The sequence below is a fragment of the Lithobates pipiens genome, unplaced genomic scaffold (assembly GCF_037356315.1).
Source record: "Lithobates pipiens isolate NorthernLeopardFrog02 unplaced genomic scaffold, aLitPip1_a1.2 Scaffold_16, whole genome shotgun sequence".
NCBI lineage: Eukaryota > Metazoa > Chordata > Amphibia > Anura > Ranidae > Lithobates > Lithobates pipiens.
In genome coordinates this window covers 218,646,209-218,668,462 of record NW_027507748.1, presented here as the reverse complement: position 1 = coordinate 218,668,462, position 22,254 = coordinate 218,646,209, and the positions used below count along the sequence as shown (strand labels likewise).

Genomic DNA, 22,254 nt, shown 5'->3' with positions numbered 1-22,254 from the left:
ATGGCATCAAATGGAGGGAGCTGTACTATTTTGCCACCAAACTAACATTCGGGTCCAAGAGCAGCCCCTGGCTCTTCGACACTTTCGCACAGACTCTCGCATGGATCTTGCTGCACGTAGCCCAGTGTCAGGGAGTCATACACTATCTGGATGACTTCCTGCTGATCGAGCCACCCGGCTCTCCTCCAGGAGATCTGGATAAGTTAAGGGTGGTCTTCAGTAACCTCAACGTCCCCATTGCCGAGCACAAGGTGGATGGTCCAACGCAGACCATCACCTTTCTCGGGGTCAGCCTAGACACCAACACTATGCAGGCCAGCCTCCCCCCGGATAAACTGACCCGCATCAGGACGGTCCTGAGGGACTTCACCCACGCCAGAACTTGCACCAAGAGACAGCTACAGTCCCTACTCGGCATGTTAAATTTCGCCATGCGCATCATCCCTCAGGGTCGCGCATTTGTGTCACGCCTATTGGTCTTACTGTCCCTCTCACAGGACCCGGAGCAAGTCCTCAGCCTGGATCCTGCGGCGATAGCAGACCTTGCTATGTGGGAGGAATTCCTATCGTCTTGGAATGGCGTGTCCCTGTTCATTCCCTCCGTGTCCTCCCTTTCACCCCAGGTGGTGACCGACGCAGCGGCCTCCACGGGCTTTGCGGCAATTTTTGGCCACCTCTGGCTCGCAGCTCCCTGGCCTCCCCAAATACTGGCAATTCCTGGCTTCACCGAGACGTCCTCCCTGTTCGAGTTATACCCCATCGTAGCTGCAGCACACACATGGGGCCGCAGTTGGTCGGGTCAAACGGTGACCTTTTCAACAGATAATCTGGCCACTGCGGAGATCATTAATAAAGGCAGGTCCAAGTCTCTAGAGATTATGTCCTTCCTACGTCGACTGGTCCAGCTCTCGTTATTATTTCAGTTCAACGTCCATTGTTCCTTTATCCCCGGTAAATTCAATCAGGCAGCGGACGCCCTCTCCCGCTTTAACTTTGTTTCATTTTTCGATCAGGTGCCCGGAGCCGGACCAACATCAGCAGCTATCCCGGACTGGTCTCAACTGACCCTGGATTAGCCCCACACCTCCTAGCAGCAACCCAACTCATCGATCACTCCCTCTCACGCAATACCCGCAAGGCCTATCAATCGGCCTGGAGGGCCTTTAACCGCTTCATGACGTATCACAGCACAGAGACCTCCCTGGTCAAGCAAGTCCTGGCCTTCATTTCCTACTGCCACTCAGAGTTGGCGTTATCCTTTAATACGATCCGGCTATACCTGGCCGGGGTACAACATTTCACGTCCCTCCAGGACCCTACCGAACCCTCCTTATTCACTTACCACGCCGTTCGGGCTGTTATGCGCGGCGTTCAGAAGCGCCAGCCAATGGCCTGCACCAAACGGCTGCCTATCACAGGAGACGTTTTTAGGAACATGTCAGATATTCTGGCCACTTCACCTTTCGGTCTCCGCATTAGTATAGTCTTACAAGCAGCCATACACCTGGCCTTCTACGGCTTCTTACGGCCAGGCGAGTTTACCTGTAATAGCCCCATAGCACGCATGCTGTGCAAGCACCACCTGGTCAGGTACGAAGACCATTTCGTCTTACACTTAGCAGTCTCCAAGACGCAGCAGCTTGGCTCAGGTACGGACATACACTTCTATAAGACCAACAACCGCTGGTGCCCGGTCGCCATTCTCACCCGCTTGTTGACCCTTCTGGCCGATCAACCAGGAACTGGCCCGCTTCTGCCATTTCACACTAAACCTCTGAACGCTGCCCGGTTTATGGAACATGTCAGGATACTCCTGGGCATCCTTCACCTCAATCCTGCTCACTACTCCGGACATTCATTTCGTATCGGAGCAGCTTCGACAGCCTCCCGCCAAGGGGTCCCGGACCATGTTATCAAGAAGTTGGGTAGATGGAAGTCCACCTGTTTCGCCCGTTACATACCCAATCCGCAAGTAGAGATGGCCCAGGCCTTTGTCAAGCTCACCCAGTAACAAACTTGAAACAATAAAATGCAACCCCTACCTGAATGTTTTTGCCCCCTTATTTTGGTATACCGTACGTTAGACCAGGGCACACTTTCAGGTCCATTTCAAGTAAGCGAGTTTATGTTAACCTTGTTTGTCATCCTTATCCGTATCGGTCAGAGGGCTCTGGACCATAAATAGAAAGGCCAGTATGGTGGCCTAGAATTATGGGAGGAGCCCGGTGGGGTATATAACCAGCCCGGTTCGCCTATCTTCCTCGTCGGTTCCGGTGCGCGATACCCACCCACCCATCCCCTTTTTCAGGGCATTTCTCAAGCATTATACTCCTCATGAGAGTACTCATTTCACTCCATTTCATATTCATTTCATTTATCACCCACTTCTCTATCTAGGGTATGCCCCCTTATTTTGGTATACCGTACGTTAGACCAGGGCACACTTTCAGGTCCATTTCAAGTAAGCGAGTTTATGTTAACCTTGTTTGTCATCCTTATCCGTATCGGTCAGAGGGCTCTGGACCATAAATATATATATATATATATATATATATATATATATATATATATATATATATATATACACATACATACATATATATACACATCCAGGCTTTGTGTATATTATGTTATATTTATATATATTATACACATATATACACACAGACACACCCCCGCAGAATCCTGTGTAGCTAGATCTTACTGCAGGCCATTCCTGGTGTATGTATTCAAATTCAGGCAGGTGATTCAGTGATCTGCAGTGCATAAAATATATATACACTGTCTCCTACATATATATCCACTGCATTCTAGTCAAGCCAAGCCTATACCTGACTACAGGTAGTTCCTGGTGTATGTTTTCCAATACACTTGCAGGTAGGCAAGTGATTCAGTGATCTGCAATGCATAAAATATATATATGTCTCCTACATATATATCCACTGCATTCTAGTCTAGCCAAGCCTATATCTGATTGCAGGTAGTTCCTGGTTTATGTTTTCAAATACACTTTCAGGCAGACAGGTGATTCAGTGATCTGTAGTGCATTAAATATATATACTGTCTCCTACATATACATCCACTGCATTCTAGTCTAGCCAAGCCTATACCTGACTGCAGGCCATTCCTGGTGTAATTTTTCTAGTAAACTTCAGGCGGTGTTTTGCTAATCCAATTTTACAGCATGTCTGGAAGGCCATCAAGGAAAGGCAGACGCTCACAGGCCACTAAAAGAGGGCAAGCAGGCTCTGTGTCTACAGCCAACTTTGCTGGTCGTGGATATGGTGCATCCTCAACATGTGGTCATGGGATACGCTTGTCCTTTTTTTGGCAGCTGGCTGTGTTGAGCCACAACATGCAGAAGAGTTGGTAGAGTGGATGACAAAGCCACCCTCAACCTCTGTCCCCCAGGCTAAGAGAAGCTTGGCTACCAATGCAGCTGCCAAAGCGACCTGTTCCATGGGCTCAATGGCATCAGTCACTCCTTCCCTAGCCCCACCATAATGTCCTGAGGAGTCCCCCGAACTGTTCGACCACAGTGTCAGGTACATGCTGCAGGAGGATGCGCAGCATTGTGAAGGCTCCGATGATGGTACCCAGGTTGAGGATGAAGGCAGTAACGTTAGCCCAGAGAGAGGGGTTGCCCAAGAAGGACAAGAAACTGGCAGTCATGTTCCCTCAGTTGCAGCATACTGCCAGGTTTGCCCCAGTGGTGAGGAGGGAGGGGATGATGAGGTCACTGACTCTACATGGGTGCCCTCCAGGGGCCAGCTTAAGGACAGCCAACCGACTGCATCACACCGCAGTGTTCTGCATGTTCGGGGACGCTGCTGACTCAGCGTGTTTTTTCAAAAGTTCTTGTTCTTTGGTGTGGGCCTTTTTTGAGACGTGCAGCAGATTGCACCATTGCTGTTTGCAACATATGTCTGAAGCATATCAAGCGTGGCCAAAAACAGCAGTCGTTTGGGCACCACATGCTTGACCAGACATATGTCGAGCTCCCATGCAGTCCGTTGGTAACAGTACTTAAAAGACCCACACCAAAGAACAAGGCCAACCTCTCCTTGCTCTTCATCAGCTGGGATCTCCAACCTCACTATACCTTCAGTCCTCTCAGAGACCTGCACTGAGAGGAATGGTGTAGCATTAGGTGTCCCAAGCATTTGCGGGCAATCTGCTAGCAGTACATCTAAATCCAATTGTAGCAGGCAAATTTCCCTACCCCAGTTGCTAAACCATCTAAAGAAATTCGGTCCCAGCCATCCACATGCTCAGCGGCTGAATGCTAGTTTGGCTAAATTGCTAGCACTCCAACTGCTGCCTTTTCAGCTGGTAGACTCTGCCCCCTTTCGAGAATTTGTGGAATGTGCAGTACCTCAGTGGCAGGTTCCCAAACGCCATTTTATTCTCGGAAGGCCATTCCGGCTATCTAGCAGCATGTGGAAGGCAATGTCTTGGCCTCGCTGGACAGGGCAGTCAGCGGTAAGATGCATATTAAGGCTGAACACTGAATCATGGTCCAGCAGGCATGGACAGGGACGTTACCTTTCTTTCATGGCGCACTGGGTAACCCTGCTGGCAGCTGGGAAGGATGCAAGACAGGGTGCAGTAATGTTAGCGCTTGTTCCGCCACCACGCCTCCAAAATTCTGGTAGTGGTGATTCTGACACATTTCTCTCCTCCATGCCCTCCTCTTCTTCTTCCTCTATGGCCTCTTCCTGTGGGGATTTGTTCTCTGAACCAGCGGTGCTCCGTAGGCATTCTAGGGGCTACGCAAGCACTCAGGCAAAAAGATGCCATGCGGTGCTTGAGTTGGTCTGCTTAGGGGACAGGAGCCACACTGGGCCAGAGATTCTGGCAGCTCTGCAGGGGCAGGTTCAGAGGTGGTTGACACCACGCCAGCTTTAGGCAGGAATGGTGGTTTGCGACAATGACACCAACCTCCTCTCCACCCTCCGACAGGGACACTTGACCCATGTTCCTTGTTTGGCGCATGTCCAAAAATTTGGTGGTGCAGCGGTTCTTGTGCAGGTACCCAGGCTTACAGGATCTCCTGAGGCAGGCCAGGAAAGTCTGTAGGATTTCCGCCGGTCATATAATGCCAGTGCTCGGCTGGCTGACCTTCAAAATGAATGCAACCTGCCCAAGAACTCAACAATGGCAATGCGTCAGCGGCTGCAAATGCAGCAGAGGGCCATCAATGAGTACCTGTGCGAGTATGGCACCAGGACAGGGTCGGGGGAGCTTGTCTTTTTTTTCACCACACCAGCGGTAATGATCAAGGATGCATGCACTGTCCTGTTACCATTTGAGGAGGCCACAATGATGGTGAGCATTGACAGTGCATGCATCAGTGATACTGTCCCTCTTGTCTTCCTGTTGGAGCACACGCTGTGTGGAATAATGGACAGGGCACTTGAGGCAGAACAGAGGGAGGAAGAGGAGGACTTCCTTACCTCTCAAGGCCCCCTTTATCCAGACAGTATCCTTGCAGGCCCGCCTATCACACAGGAAGAGGAGGAGGATTGTGTCAGCATGGAGCCTGGCACTCAGCATCAATGCCAGTCTTCAAGGGATCATTTTCATTCTCCAGAAATCCATGGACTTGTACGTGGCTGGGAGGAGGTGGCTGCGGATCATGTAATCCTTAGTGACCCAGAGGACTCCGGACCAAATGCCTCAGCAAACCTATGCTGCATGGCCTCCCTGATCCTGCAAAGCCTGCAAAAGGACCCTCGGATTCATGGTATCAAGGAGAGGGATCAGTACTGGCTGGCAACCCTTTTTGATCCAGGTTAAAAGGGTTGCGGAACTTATCCAGCCTTCGCAGAGGGAGCAGAGGATGAAACATCTTTGGGAGGCCTTGCAGAAAGGTTTATGCAATGCGTTTCCAGTGGTATACATATTCCAAACTGAAACTGAATTTTGCAATATACAGGGCTCAATTCACGAGGAGGTATTTTCCTCTTTGAAATGTGAGATAAAATAGCTCATAGCGTTTTTCAAAACTTTTTTTGCAATTTACAAGAAAATGCTACTAAAATAGAGCATGAGGTATTTCATAGAAATTTGTGGTATTTAGCTCATGAAACCATTTGGTATTTTATCTCATGATGATATTCAGTAGGATGGATACAGTAGAAAAGGATTAGAACCCCCAAGGCCGGCCCTACCATGGGTCGCGCTGGGTCCATTGGACCCAAGTGGAATGTTGAGAGGGACGGCAAAGTGCCTAACACACTGCAACCTGAGGTCACTTGTTTTCATGCAGAGTTTGGTGGCAGCGAGTGGATAGCAGCAAACAGCGCCAAGCCCGGGGTAATTTGGGGAAGGTGGCCAGTGAGGTGGGCAGTAAGACCTGTGAGAGCCCAGGAGGGAGAAGAGTCTCTCCATGACCACCAAAGAGGCAAGAAGGAGTGGGTGCAGCCTCCCCGGTGCTCCCAGAACCTGGACTCCTCCAGCCTCCTCTCTGCTCAACGGTGAGACCCAGAGGACAGGCTGACTGGGTGCCCAGAGGATGAGCGGAAGACGGAGGCTGCCAAGGAGCCACTGGAAGGGGCAGAGCAGTGAGAGCACCTCCGGATCCAGAAGGAGACTGGGCATTGCCCGCTGCTGGCCATCAGGTAACGGGGATCCTACACACACCTACCCGCACACAGAGCCTGCACGGGGGAGGGGGGGCACAGGAGAGACTGCAGATAGGGACAGGGCTATGTGGTCCCTCTCACTTCCTCTCTCTTACACTCACCCCTTCTCTATCAGCCCCCCCTCTCTCTCTCACACTCCACCCTTCTTTCAGCCCCCTCACCCCCTTCTCTCTCACTTCCCCCTCTCATCCTCTCACCACCCCCCCCCCCCTTCTCTGTCACTCAGACCTCTCTCACCCTCTCATGATATAAAATAATGGATGTGGGGGGCCTTTTGGTGGTTGTGATTTATTTTATTTTTTCGGGGGGGGGGTTGGGCCGGATTTCATTCTTGGACCCAGGCAGCACAATGTCTTGGGCCTGCCCTGAGAACCCCTGTTCGTTTTCAGTGCTAATAAAAAGGTAAGGCAAGGAGCTCTGATTTTCCGGAAGCATCCGCAGGACCTTCAGAGTGCATGCGCCACTGATGTCAGCAGCTGCATGCAAGGTGAATATCTCCTGAACCGTACAGGTAAGCCGTGATTAGATAAATAAATAAAAAATATCACATGGTTTATAGATGCTGAAACTTTTGTACAAACCAATCAATATACACTTATTGGGATTTTTCATTTACCAAAAATATGTGGCAGAATACATATTGGTGTAAATTTATCATTGAATCCGATTTTTTTTTTTCTTTTTTTTTTTTATCGGATATGCTTTATAGCAGAAAGTTTTTCAGAATTTTCATTTTTTTTGTTTAAAGCGCAAAAAAACAAAGAATGCAGTGGTCGTAAAATAGCTCTATTTGTGGGGAAAAGGGACATACATTTCATTTGGGTTCAAATTCCAACGCAATTGTCAGTTAAAATAATGCAGTGTCATATCACAAAAGATTGCCTGGTCATGAAGGGGGGGCAAATCTTCTGCAGGTCAAGTGGTTAAGTAAATCAGCCCCGATGATTCTATGTTTCTCCATATTTAGGTTTCTGTGCATTACTTTTGAGAAACCGATAAATAAATTATTAATTTATTTTAGTGAACTGATTTTATTGCTGTTTTATGGAGGTATTTAAGAAGTGTTTTTACTTTTTGAGGTAAATACCGCATAAGGTGATAGTGAATTGACATTTTCAGCATCGTATGAGATTACTGGAAAAAAATGTGTCACGTGATTCAATTATCTCATGTGATATTATAGTGTAAGTTCACCTTTACAGAAAATATGTAAGGTGAACTGGACCCCCTCCCGGTCCTGCTGACCTCCAGTCCTGCGATTTCTCGCTGTGACACACCGTATAGCCGCATTACCGGTCTGGGGATTTGAATTCCCATTGGCTTTCTCTCCTTTTTTCCAGAGCTGACAGGACAGGCTACGCAGGTTCTGCTTGGTCGGCGCCGTCCAATTAGAATGCCTCCTATTCGTACCTTCACGAAGTAGGTTTAGGAGATTAAGCCACAGGGATTTCAAATTCCTAGACCGGTAAAGTGGCGATCCAATGTGTCGGAGAGGGGGATCGTGGGACTCAAGATCAGCGGGACGGGGGGGGGGATGGGTGTAGAGGGGGTGCAGTTTAAGTTCACCTTACAGATTTTCTGTAAGGCCTCTTTCACACGGCCGATCCGTTTAGGTCCACCTGTCAGTTTTTCAGGCGGACCTGAACGGATGCTCCATAGAGGTCTATGGAGCGTCGGATGTCAGCGGTGACAAGTCCGCTGACATCCGACCCGCTCCAATTAGAAAAAGTGTGACGGAGGAAAAACCTACTTTTCCACCCATCATCGGATCGGGTGACGACGGACTCTGCGGTCCGTCGTCACCAATCTCCCATAGGGGAGAGCAGCGCTCTGACAGGTCCGTCCCTGCACAGTGTTGAGAGACGGACCTCTCATCTTCCTGCTCAGCGGGGATCAACGGAGCGATCCCCGCTGAGCAAGCGGATGTCCAGGGGGCGGATCATCAGGGATCCGCCCAGTGTGAAAGAGCCCTAAAGGTGAACTTACCCTTTCAAGTAAATTGAGCCCAGTGTGTTTAGTCTTTAGGATATCAAAAAAAAAATCTTTATACAGTATGAACACACACTTTATTAGCTCTGGAGAGTCTTATTTCATATACACAGACTTTCATACTTTACAGTTTATATTCGTTCTGACCTCCATATCAGTAATTCTTGCCTGTAGTTCCTGGCATCTTGTCTCCACTTCCAGAACGTGCTGCTCTGAAGAAGAATGACCTAAACAGAAAATGTGGTTATTGTGATGTGAGAGATTGCTGGGAGTTCTCAAATTAACAGGCCTACTGCCCACCTGTCTTCTGCTTTTGCAGCTTTTTGAGCTTCTGCTCTAGTGTGGCGATTTCTTGATCCTGAAAAATACATAAGTGACATTTTTATAACATTAAAAGGTTAAGTAAAAAAAATAAATAAATGCAATGTTTTTGCGCAGGAATAAAATGCGTATTTATGTTTTCTTATGCCGCGTACACACGACCGGACTTTTGGACAGCAAAGGTCCGACGGAACGAGTCTGTCGGACAATTCGATTGCGTGTGGGCTCCGTCGGACCTTTGCTTGCCAAAAATCTGGCGGACTTTAGAAATAGAACATGTTTTAAATTTTTCCACCGGAACTCCGCCGGACCAAGAAATCCATTCGTCTGTATGCTAGTCCAACGGACAAAAACGGACGCTAGGGCAGCTATTGGCTACTGGCTGTGAACTTCCTTATTCTAGTCCAGTCGTACGTCATCACGTTCGAATCCATCGGACTTTGGTGTGATTGTGTGTGGCCAAGTCCATTCAGAAAGTCCGACGGAACTCCGCCGAAAGTCTGTCGGACCTGGTCCCTCGAAAAGTCCGGTCGTGTGTATGCGGCATTAGCGCTTGTCCAGGATTTCACCCACAATCCAATGTCAGGTTCCTGCACACTATCCTTACAACTTTGTGCCCGTACCTCCATACGGACTTTTAGTTACAGTGTAGAGAGAATGGACTACGAAGGAACTCATATCAGGGCCCTCACAGTCCATTGAGAACTACAATCCATCTATGGGACTTGTAGTTTATTCATTTACAGGATTGCTGTAAATGAAAGAAGCAGTTGTGTGGGTGGAGCTTCAAAAAATCTGTGCCTTCTTTAAAGTCTGAAAGTGGGTGTGGAGAGAGGATGCTGCATAGTAACATGTTACATATTATACCGTAAATAAGGATACAACAGGTTATTAAAGGTGAACGTAGCCTTTAAAATACATCATCCAAATAGGAGTTTTTGTTGCTGACCTTCATTTGGATCTCCCGTGCTTGAAGACGAACTCTGGCCTCTAACTCGCTTACTCGCTTCACCGTGGTGCTTAACAGATCGAAATCACTGGGAACAGAACCTAAAGAAAAAGAATGTCAATATTTTTTTTTCTAAACTACTGCCCATATCTACTGTGCAAGGCTGTAACCCGCTTAGGTACTGACCCTGCTCTTTCCCCAGTGCATTGTGTTCTTTCAGCTGAGGGAACTTATTCAAGAATCGTGGACTTGATACTGAGAAGAAAAAAAAGCAAGCATACCGTCATGTCATCTATAAAACCGATTACAATAAAAGGATGATATAAGGGCACATTCACACGAAAGTGTTTCCGTTTTGGGTAAACACATGTACTGAATTACTTGTAGGTTTCTATGAGAGACTCCTGTCATGGGAAGTCACACAGGAGCAGTAGTTTGTGTCTCTTTCTCTTCCCAGAAGACTATAAACATGGTGTCCAAATCCAGTGGGAAAGCATGAATCCTTCTTTTGGCTTGTAATTAATATGGCCGTTGGGTAGAAATGCTAAATGTGGTCTTGCCAATGGAGACATCTCACCGATGGAGTCCCTCAAATATATAAGAAGCCAGTACAACTGGCCAGTACTATGATAAGCTAAAGATACAAAAAAAGATACCAAGATAGAACTAATCCAGAGACCGAAACAGAATTGGTGAAAGGTCTGAGGGATAAAACGTATCAGAAGAGACTTCAGGAACTTAAAAAGGATCTTCAGGCTGCATGAAAAAAAATAAAAGTTAGCAGCTACAAATACTGTAGCTGCTGACTTTCAATACCCTATCCAGGGATATCTGACGTTTGGCCTGCCTCTGAGAAGACGTCACTGATGACGAAATGCGTTGTGGTGGCTGTTACTGCAGACGTCTCGCTTGCTTAGCCATTACCCACAGGGTTCCTTTCTCATGAGCTGACCCGTTTGTGCCTGTTTACAACCTATCGAAGGTACTTCTTACATATTTTAAATAAAAGGACTTAAATGTTAGCAGGCTTTACTATGCTTGTTTATTTTTTTTATTCCTGATCCATTTGGAGCTGCTGCTGAGAAGCCACAGTCTTTCTTGGATGCCAGGCTATTTTGTGCTTTTATGACTTTTATAATTTATGGTCCAAGCTATCTGGTAAGAAGAGTATGGTAATTGTTGGTGCTTTGTGGTGGATTTCGTCAATCAACTTCAATACTTAAACATCTCCATAGGCGAAGCTTAAATTTTTTTTTTACAGGTTAGATGTTCACAGGTACAGAGGAGGTCTAGTGCTAGAATTATTGCTCTCACTCTAACGTTAGTGGTGATACCGCACATGTGTGGTTTGAAAGTTGTTTACATATGCGGGCGCAACCTACGTAAGCGTTCGCTTCTGGGTGCGAGCTCGCAGGGATGGGGGCGCTTAATTTATTTTAAAAAAATTATTGTTTATTTTTTTTATTTTTTACACTTGCCCTTAAAAAAACAAAATGTTGATCACTTTTGTTCCTATTACAAGGAATGTAAACATCCCTTGTAATAGGAATGGTGCGTGACAGGTCCTCTTTATGGAGAGATGTGGGGTCTATAAGATCTCTTCTTGAGGCAGGAAAGGCTGAGATCAAAAAAAATTAAAAATTCACGATCCCAGCCTTTCCTGCCGAGTCCCTGGCTTTGTTTACTTCTGCCAGCCTGGACGCGATAACCTCACACCCTGGCCTCCAAGAGTCATAGATTGCTGGGTACCATCTGTCCCTCGGAAATCTCTATGGCTAACTTCCACCAGCGGTGGATTCCTTCTCTGGTTTACCGATTGTGAACTGCAGGCAGGCATCATTTAGTATCACCACTGAAAGCCCAGGACGTCATATGGCAGCTGTAAAGGATAGGAGGGTTTAGTTTTGCTTTAATGTTCATCTCTATGCAAGGCAGCAACTCCAACCTTGGCTCTCTTGCAGACCTAGAGTCATGGCTGCTATATAAATTTGCATTTCCCTTGTTGCATGCTGTGGTTCCAACAGTGGCCGCTACATCCCTACAGGACATGAAAGCAGTTCACAGAAGGAATCATAGCATGAATCGGGGCACATGCTATCTAAAGGTGACCATATACTATACAAGCAGATTGTACAATCTCCTTTGGTTACTATCAACTATGTAGTACAATGGAATTCCTTATTGGAAACAGATTGAAAGTACATGATCTTATTACTGATAGATTATTACCAGAAAAAAAAAAAAGTCATCATGCTTTTTAACCACCTAATATCTTTTTATGTGACAACACTGAAGAAATTACACTTTGCTACAATGTAAAGTAGTGAGTGTACAGCTTGTATAACAGTGTACATTTACTGTCCCCTCAAAATAACTCAACGCACAGCTATTAATGTCTAAACCCGCTGGCAACCAAAGTGAGTACACCCCTAAGTGAAAATGTCCAAATTGGGCCCAAAGTGTCAATATTTTGTGTGGCCAGCATTATTTTCCAGCACTGCCTTAACCCTCTTGAGCATGGAGTTCACCAGAGCTTCACAGGTTGCCACCGGAGTCTTCTTCCACTCCTCCATGATGACATCACGGAGCTGGTGGAAGTTAGAGACCTTGCGCTCCTCCACCTTCTGTTTGAGGATGCTCCACAGATACTCAATAGGGTTTAGGTCTGGAGACATGCTTGGCCAGTCCATCACCTTTAACCTCAGCTTCTTTAGCAAGGCAGTGGTTGTCTTAAAGGTGTGTTTGGGGTCATTATGTTGGAATACTGCTCTGCAGCCCAGTCTCTGAAGGGAAGGGATCATGCTCTGCTTCAGTATGTCACAGTACTTGTTGGCATTCATGGTTCCCACAATGAACTGTAGCTCCCCAGTGCCAGCAGCACTCATGCAGCCCCAGATCATGACACTTCCACCACCATGCTTGATTGTAGGCAAGACACACTTGTCTTTGTACTCCTCACCTGGTTACTACCACACACGCTTGACACCATCTGAACCAAATAAGTTTATCTTGGTCTCATCAGACCAGAGGACACGGTTCCAGTAATACATGTCCTTAGTCTGCATGTCTTCAGAAAAACTGTTTTCGGGCTTTCTTGTGCATCAACTTCAGAAGAGGCTAACTTCTGGGATGACAGCCATGCAGACAAACTTGATGCAGTGTGTGGTGTATGATCTAAGCACTGACAGGCTGACCCCCCACCCCTTCAACCTCTGCAGCAATGCTGGCAGCACTCATACGTCTATTTCCCAAAGACAACCTCTGGATATGATACTGAGCACGTGCACTCAATTTCTTTGGTCGACCATGGCAAGGCCTGTTCAGAGTGGAACCTGTCCTGTTAAACTGCTGTATGGTCTTGGCCACTGTGCTGCAGCTCAGTTTGGCAATCTTCATATAGCCTAGGCCAGTGATGGCGAACCTTGGCAACCCAGATGTCTTGGAACTACATTTTCCATGATGCTCAACTACACTGCAGAGTGAATGACCATCATGGGAAATGTAGTTCCAAAACATCTGGGGTGCCAAGGTTCACCATCACTGGCCTATGCCATCTTTATGTAGAACAATTCTTTTTTTTCCAGATCCTCAGAGAGTTCTTTGCCATGAGGTGCCATGTTGAACTTCCAATGACCAGTATGAGAGAGTGAGAGTGATAACATCAAATTTAACACACGTGCTCCCCATTCACACCTGAGACCTTGTAACACTAATGAGTCACATGACACCCGGGAGGGAAAATTGCCAATTGGGCCCAATTTGGACATTTTCACTTAGTGGTGTACTCACTTTTGTTGCCAGCAGTTTAGACATTAATGGCTGTGTGTTGAGCTATTTTGAGGGGACAGAAAATTTACACCATTTTACAAGCTGTACACTCACTACTTTATATTGTAGCAAAGTGTGATTTCTTCAGTGTTGTCACATGAAAAGATATAATAAAATATTTACAAAAATGTGAGGGGTGTACTCACGTTTGTGAGATACTGTATATACACACCATAGTTTGCTAAAACGCTCACACAAACCTATAAATATACACTTTCTGGGATTTTGTCCTGTCAGTATAGACATGTAGCAGTATACATTGTGGCCTAAACTTATGAAGAAATTCGATTTTTTTGGATATGTTTTATAACAGAAAATTAAAATTATTGTTTTTTTTGTTTTATTTAAATTTTCCATCTTTTTTCGTTTATATAGCAAAAAATAAAAAAACCCAGTGGTGATCAGCTACCACCAAAAGAAAGCTCTATTTGTGTGAATTTTTAAAATAAATTTAATTTGGGTACAGTGTTGCATGACTGCACAATTACCAGTTAAAGTATAGCAGGGATCACTATCAAAAAAATGGCCTGGTCATGAAGGGGGTAAAGCCTTCCAAAGTTGAGGTGGTTAATTGCTTGCTGCATATGACAGCATACATATATAAATGTCCTGGGCAGCAAGTGGTTACACCAGGATCATGGCTGCAACAACAGTCAAGATCCTAGTAACAGTTTTTACAGCAAATGATCGGCTTTCAGGTAAAAGTGAATGAGCAGCTTCATAGACAATCAATTTTATAGAGCTTGGAAGCTCTCCAACTCCTGCCACTACTCTTCTTGGGCTCTCCTGTTCCACCAGGGAGCCCAGAACCGCTGCCCACAGAGAGGAAAGAAAAAAGCGATGAAGATTTCATCACCTCCAGTTTTGGTGACTGATCAGATGCATTGCAGGGTCAAGGAGGGATCAGTGGTGTAATAGACCTTTGATTCACCATAAAGAGTACATATCACTGCCAAAGCTATCACATGGGATGTTATTCATCCCTTGTGACAGCAATAAAGTTGAATAAAATTATTATATTTTTTTAAATAAATCCCCCTGTGTTCACGTGAAAATGCAATTGCACATGTAAGTCTGACACGGATATATAAACAGTGTTTGCACCACACAATAATAATAATAATAATACATAAACACCCAAAGCTGAACAAAAAAAAAAATACTAATAATAATAATAATTATTTATTTATTTATTTAGTGTTAGGATGTTTAGTTATTGATAAAAAAAATTATATATATATATATATATATATATATATATATATATAGAGAGAGAGAGAGAGAGAGAGAGAGAGAGAGAGAGAGAGAGAGAGAGAGAGTTAGGGGTTAAGGGTTAATTATTTATTATTACTTAGTATTAATTTATGATTATTTTTAATTAGTAGTAGTAGTAGTAGTAGTAGTAGTAGTAGTAGTAGTAGCAGCAGCAGCAGCAGCAGCAGCAGTAGTAGTAGTACCCCAATCAGAAAAATTAATAAAATAACCCTAACCCCTAATCCGAACCCCAACTCCTAATCTTAAACCTAACACTAACCCCTTACCCTAACGTAAAAAAAATATTAACCACTTCAATACAGGGCACTTAAACACCTTCCTGCCCAGACCAATTTTGAGCTTTCAGCGCTGTCGCACTTTGAATGACTATTGCGCGGTCATGCTACACTGTACCCAAATGAAATTTTTATCATTTTTTTCCTACAAATAGAGCTTTCTTTTGGTGGTATTTGATCACCTCTACGGTTTTTATTTTTTTCCCTACAAATAAAAAAATACCGAAAATTTTGAAAAAAAAAATGTTTTTTTTTTGTTTCAGTTTCAAAACTTTGTAAATAAGTACGTTTTCTCCTTCACTGATGGGCACTGATGGGGCTACACTGATGGGCACTGATAAGGCGGCACTGATGGGCACCAATGAAGTGGCACTGATGAGGTGGCATTGATGGACACTGATAGGCGGCACTGATAGGCGGCACAGATGGGCGACACGGATGGGCGGCACGGATGGGCGGCACGGATGGACACTGATAGGTGGCACAAATTGGCACTGATAGCTGGCACGGATTGGCATGGATGGGCGGCACAGATGGGCATGGATAGGCGGCACAGATGGGCATGGATAGGCGGCATGGGTGGGCACTGATAGGCGGCACAGGTGGGCACTCATAGGCGGCACAGGTGGGCACTCATAGGCGGCACAGGTGGGCACTCAACAGGTGGGCACTCATAAGCGGCACAGGTGGGCACTCATAGGTGGCATTGGTGTTATACTGTACTAATGGATGCCAATCAGTGCCAAACAATAATGCATGCCAATCAGTGATGCCCATTGTGGGCACTGATTGGCATCCATTATGGGCACTGATTGGCATCCATTGTGTTGACCATTGACATCCCTGGTGGTCTAGGGAGGATTACCTGTTTCCTGGTGGTCTGGTGGCATCCCTGGTGGTCCAGTGTGGGCATCCTCGGGGGGGGGGGGGGGGGGTGTGCTGATAAACGATCCGCACAGACCCCCCCTGTCAGAGGAGCAGCCGATCGGCTCTCCTCTACTCGCGTCTGACAGACGCGAGTGAGGAAAAGCCGATCACCGTCTCTTCCCATTTACACTGTGATCAGCCGTGATTGGACACGGCTGATCACGTGGTAAAGAGTCTCCGTCAGAGACTCTTTACCGAGATCGTAGTTGCCGCCGTCTATTTGTAATAGGGCGGGCGGCAAGTGGTTAATAATAATTTTTTTTTTTTTCAAAAAGCTAAAATACCTAGCAACAAATGATGCAACAGAGTTTTCTATAGTGGTTAAAGAAAATTGGCAAAGCTCAAAAACGCTGTATAGAATGCACCAAAATTGTGCATAAAACACACAAAAAACGCTGGAAAATGCAAATAGACGCTACGTTCAGGTGTGACTGTAAATGAATGACAGAGCCCCGCACAGACGTGCTTATTTCAAAAAGTGACAGCTAGTACAAGGAACTTCTCCCTAAACTGCTGTCACGGGGGGGAGGGGGGGGTCACACAGCGGCTGCAGCATTGGGAACATGCTACATATTCCACCCTAAAAATGGGTGTAACATGTTCCCAAAGCTGAACTCATCCTTTAAGTGTATTTTTTCCTGAAAATTAGCGTTTCATAAAGGTCTGTAGAAATATCATCTGACATTAAAAAAATTGCAACAGCTAACATTTTATTCTCCAGGACATTTGCTTTCATAAAATGTACAACGTTTGGGGTTCCAAGTCATTTTCTAGCCCAACAATGCTAATTTTACCTTATATGTGAGAACTATCAGAATTGCCCAAGATAACATGTACTGTACATGTACTGCCGGGCGGCAGCTCCTCTGTGCAAAATCATGTACAAGTATATGATATTGCACTTCTGAGTCTGCAGTGTGCACGTTCCCCGCCGGTGACCCGCTTCCACTGTGATTGGATACAACGGAAGGCAATCAGCGGGTCCAGCAGACCCGATGTCCAATGGCACCCGGCAAACGTTCCCAACAGAGGCAGAACAGTGGTCTGCCTATGTAAACAAGACAGATTGCCGTTCTGTTAGTAGGGAAGACGCAGATCTTGTGTTCCTGCTAAGCGGGAACGCGGATCTCTGTCTTGCCACAGTTAAAGCACATCCCCCACAGTTAGTAAGCACTCCGAGGGAAAACATTTAACCCTTGATCGCCCCTGATAACCATTCACAGCCAGTAGGGATGAGCTCAGGCGTGTTCGCATGGAACACGTGCAGAGCCCGCCAGGAAGTCGGCGCAGCGCTGCGCTAATCACAGGCATTGAGACATTGCCCGATCACTGCAGCCGCACATCGGGGCAATGTCTCACTGCCTGTGATTAACGCACCAATGCCAGTGTTATTAGTAAAGTGACAGTGCATATTTTTTTTACCACTGTTCACTGTATTAGTGTCACTGGTCCCCAAAAGAATTTCAAAAGTGTCACTTAGTGTCTGATTTATCCGCTGCAATGTCGCAGTCCCGCTATAAATCGCTGATCACTGCCATTACTAGTAAAAATGAATAAATAAATAAAAATATCCCATAGTTTGTAGCCTCTATAACATTTGCGCAAACAAATCAATATACACTTATTGGGATTTTTTTTTACCAAAAATATGTAGCAGAATACATATTGGCCTAAATTGATAAAGAATTTTTTTTTTATTACTTTTTTTATTGTGAATGTTTTACAGCAGAAAGTAAAAAATATATATAATTTTTTTTTTCAAAATTGCCAGTCATACTTTTTTTTGTTCATAGCGCAAAAAATAAAAAACGCAGAAGTGATGAAATACCACCAAAAGAAAGCTCTATTTGTGGGAACAAAGGACATACATTTTATTTGGGTACATCGTCAGACGGCCGCGCAATTGTCAGTTAACGTAACGCAGTGCCGTATCGCAATAAAAAGGGCCTGGTCATGAAGGGGGGTAAAACCTTCCAAAGCTGAAGTGTGTTGGAGTTGTGTTGTTCTTCTGTATGACTTCTATAAAGCAGTCCACTCACCTAGGTTACCAGCAGGGTCTTTAAATGGCGCTGCTCTTTTCCTGAAAATACAACCACCATTAATGTAAACACAGAGAAGAGATACATCAGCACCTTTCCCGCACATCCTTATATACAAGGCACTCGTTACCCGGCTCTGGCGAGTCCAGCATCGGTGGAAAGCTCATCCACCCTCCCGGACATGTCACCTCCGTCCTCGTGTCTCATCCGCTCCCCACTCTGACCGCCCTGTCCCGGCAGGGTCCTCAGTCTTCGGGGTTTCCCTAATGTAAACAAAGGACCGCTCATGCTGCTCTCACTGCGCCGCCATGTTGTTTGGAGTCGGTTTCCAGGCAACCGAATCTTCCAACAAGTGACGCATTGGCTGGTCACCTGACACGTGACAGGGCAGCGTGCGTGTCCCTGGCTGGTGTGACCTCACCTTTTCCCAGTAATGGTTTACACAGCACACAGCTATCAATGAGAAGATGCTGTAATTACCCTCATTATCCATGGACAGGCGTGGGTGCGTTAAAGTGACCTTGTCAATGTGCAGGCTGGAAAACCACATGTGCTATATATTGGGGGTGTACTCACACAGGGCAAGCACAGCTCAACCCCAGCTGGCAAACATTTTACCCACTTGCCCTCCAGAAGATTTGCCCCCTTAATGACCAGGTCATTTTTTGCGATACGGTGCTGCGTTACTTTAACAATTGTGCGGTCGTTTGATACTGTACCCAAATAAAACGTACGTCCTTTTTTTCCCAACTAATAGAGCTTTCTTTTGGTGGTATTTAATCACCTGTGCGGTTTTTATTTTTTGCGCTATAAACAAAAATAGCGAAAATATTGAAAAAGCAAACAAAACAATATTTTTTACTATATAATAAGCACAGTGCAGGGACAACACAAGGGGAGAGACTGCCAGCTGTAGCAGGTCTCTCTTGAAGACAGCAGTGTGCCAAGGGTTCATCCAAACTTACCCTGGGGGGTCTCCATGTGTGTGCCAGTCAGGAGGACTAGGGAGAAAAAGCAGCCAGGTGTGCTGGTGGCAGCCAGGCGGGTTAGCATTTCTGCAAGCAGTAGAACTGGGATCAGTGTCTATGGGAAAGCAGAAGGTGGTGGGAGATACTGTTTACTCCACATGTACTACTTTACCAAGAGACTGCTAGTTCCTAGCCTGTAATGGGCTGTTGCTGTGCTAAGTAGAGGCTGTTAGTTCCCAAGGCAGTGAACTCAGCAGAAGCTGTGCAAAGGAACCAAGTTTGTGCAGGAGTAAGGAAGAAGAGCAATCTGTAACTAGGGAGGAAGTTGTCCCTGGTTCTGTTTAACGGACATTTGCAAGTTGTGAATCCCATAATACTTTACCGCATGCAAGTTATCATCCCCTAATAAAAAAAAGCCAAAGGACTGATTGTGTGTCTGATGCAAGAAGGAAATGCTGTGTGACCAGCTATGTAGCAGTGGGGAACCCTGACATAAGAAACTCCTACAGGGGTAGTGCTAGGGTTGCCACGTTTTCTTCAAATCAAACCCGAACACTAGGGATGAGCTCAGGCGTGTTCGCATGGAAAACGTGCTGAGCCCACCAGGAAGTCGGCGCAGCGCTGCACTAATCACAGGCAGTGAGACATTTCCCCGATATGCAGCTGCAGAGATCGGGCAATGTCTCACTGCCTGTGATTAGCGCAGCGCTGCTCCGACTTTCTGGTGGGCTCTTCACGTGTTCCATGCGAACACGCCTGAGCTCATCCCTACCGAACACTTTAGCGGTGCACAGCAATTTTTCTTTTTTATAGCATAAACTATACATATGTAGCACTAGCTCCTGACGAGCAGGCACTATGGTTTTTGAAAAGTTAATTTGCCTGAAGCCACAGTTGGGCTTTGGGACTAATTCTCTAAATTTATGGCTTCAGTACTAGCCCAGCTGGGTTGCACTGGGTTCTCCTTGACCACAGGTGTTGCTGTCATCGCCGGCAAGAGTAGAAATGCAGTCTAGCTGGGTGCATTGAATGCCACTATTCTCTCGGAACCAGCCCATTGGGAGTATTTTCCTGCTGTGCATTCTGGAGGGTGGTATTTAAGGTACTGATGCCACGTTGGCGGGGGATTATTTTCTGTCTGTTTGGTTCTGGTGGTCCTCCTGACCCAGCCCCATGGCCCTCCTGGCCTGGGGTACGGACCCATGCATCCTGAGTCCCGGGGGCGGCTGGCCCGAGGCGACGCAACTGCAGGGACAGGCCTGAGTGAATTTCAGGGGCCTACTGATCCACGGGTGGTCCGGTGCCATCTCATCTGAAGGGAGAGGCCCAGCAACTGAGGAATCCCAGGGGAGGACTCTTTCAGGAGAAGACCATGCGCAAAGGCTGGTTTCTCTGAAGGAGCCTGGAGGCTTAGTTGAAGGACCCAACCTGGATCAACACTCATACGGTATCGCAGGATCGGCTAAAAGAAACTGGTACCGTATGTCAGTTTGTTAAATTTATCCACATCCCTCAGTAAAGCTCGAGTGTATCTCACAAGTCTGTGGTAGAGCTGCACCATATTTTGAAACTTTCCAATTTTAGTAAATCGACCCCACTGCAACTAGTTTGGCGGTGATAAAGACAAGAATGAGCGAGTTTGAGGTGGAGGAACTTGACTGGCCTGCACAGAGTCCTGACCTTAACCTGATAGAACACCTCTGTGGGTCAAGTTCCAGGGCTCAGGGATGTAAAACGGGGTGGCTGGGGAGCTGGTCACTGCCAGGTTTTTTTTTTTTTACCTTAAGGCATAGGATGCATTAAGGTTAAAAAACACGTAGGTTTACAACCCCTTTAAAGCAAGCACACAGCTTCTTCATCTTTAAACCTTGCCCATGTTCCAGTTTAAGCTAGCATCATCATCCTTGTCCCAGGTTTCCTTTTTCAGGGTGGCTCCTTTCTCTTGCAGCATTTTATGGGGTCACCTTTGCATTCAGGCACTAGAAATGTGTCTCGCTACACTGTGTGCATCAATAGAAACACACAGCCCCATAGCCTAGAATGACAAGGCACTCCCCTTCTCCTCCTCAAAGTGAAGACTGGTTCCAGACTGCACTGTCCACTGTTAAATTTTTTCTTGTGAAGACCAGAAACTGCAAGGGTTGGGGTAAGAATTTAAGAAATAGCTTACTGGGGAAGGTTTATTTCATTGTGTCCAATGTGCTAAACCAAAAAAAGAAAAACGCTGAGGGTTTAATACTACTTTAATCAGCTCCTTCCAGCTACTTTGGATAGCTAGTGGTTTGTATGTCTACTACTGCATGTTTATCGTCCCCATTACACAACAAAACATTTTTTTGTTAATTGCCTTTGTTCTCAGATCATACATTTTGTTGCCTGGCATAAAATCTCATCCAGTTTTTTTTTTTGGTTACCAATTTTAACTAGGGCTCTCTGTTTCAAAGCTAAGACCTAAGAGGTTTGTAATACGTTACAAACTGTTCAACATAACATACCATCAACCGATTCAGATAACGAGGCAGTAAAACAAACAATACAGTTGTTCCGCAAAGATGTAAAAGCGTACAGTATGGCTTTTTTACAAAATCAGGAAGTAACCACATCCTGGAAACTGATCCTTACAATAGAATTTAAAACAAGACTACAGTTTACCAGAAGGAGGTGTTCAAGAACTAAATGCATCATGCTTCGCACATTAGTGGTGGGGAGTGTCGGTAAAACGTTATCTACTCTATCTTTACTAGCAGACTTTAACTGTAAAGCCTCCATAGCAAACCATATTGATACGATAGACATTCCAGAAAGGCAGGTTTGAGTTTGAATAAGTGATAAGTGCTATTTCTATATTTTCCTGTTAGCCTATGGCAGGGGTCTCCAAACTTTTCAAACAAAGGGCCACTTTATTGTCCTTCAGAATTTAGGAGGGCCGGGTTGTGGCCTGCAGGGGCAGAAAATGTCATGGGCCCAGCATCAGTGAGAACAAATATGGCTTTAGGATTGGTGGTCAATAGGACGAGGAGTATTCCCCCTATTAGT

General features: G+C 45.9%; 1 protein-coding gene across 2 annotated transcripts in view; it reads right to left on the bottom strand.

Moving 5' to 3' along the window:
• UBXN11 (UBX domain protein 11) overlaps nt 1-18,597 on the bottom strand; it is a 38,857-nt gene extending 20,260 nt beyond the window's left edge. For both annotated transcript variants that reach the window (XM_077481050.1, XM_077481049.1), the window contains exons 1-6: nt 18,381-18,597; nt 18,251-18,291; nt 10,093-10,161; nt 9,907-10,007; nt 8,937-8,994; nt 8,784-8,863 (exon numbers count right to left, since the gene is read on the bottom strand). In XM_077481050.1, coding sequence (XP_077337176.1) covers nt 8,784-8,863; nt 8,937-8,994; nt 9,907-10,007; nt 10,093-10,161; nt 18,251-18,291; nt 18,381-18,538 — 507 coding nt within the window. In that variant the 5' untranslated portion in view covers nt 18,539-18,597. The remainder of the gene's footprint in view (nt 1-8,783; nt 8,864-8,936; nt 8,995-9,906; nt 10,008-10,092; nt 10,162-18,250; nt 18,292-18,380) is intronic.
• Nucleotides 18,598-22,254: the final 3,657 nt, after the last annotated feature.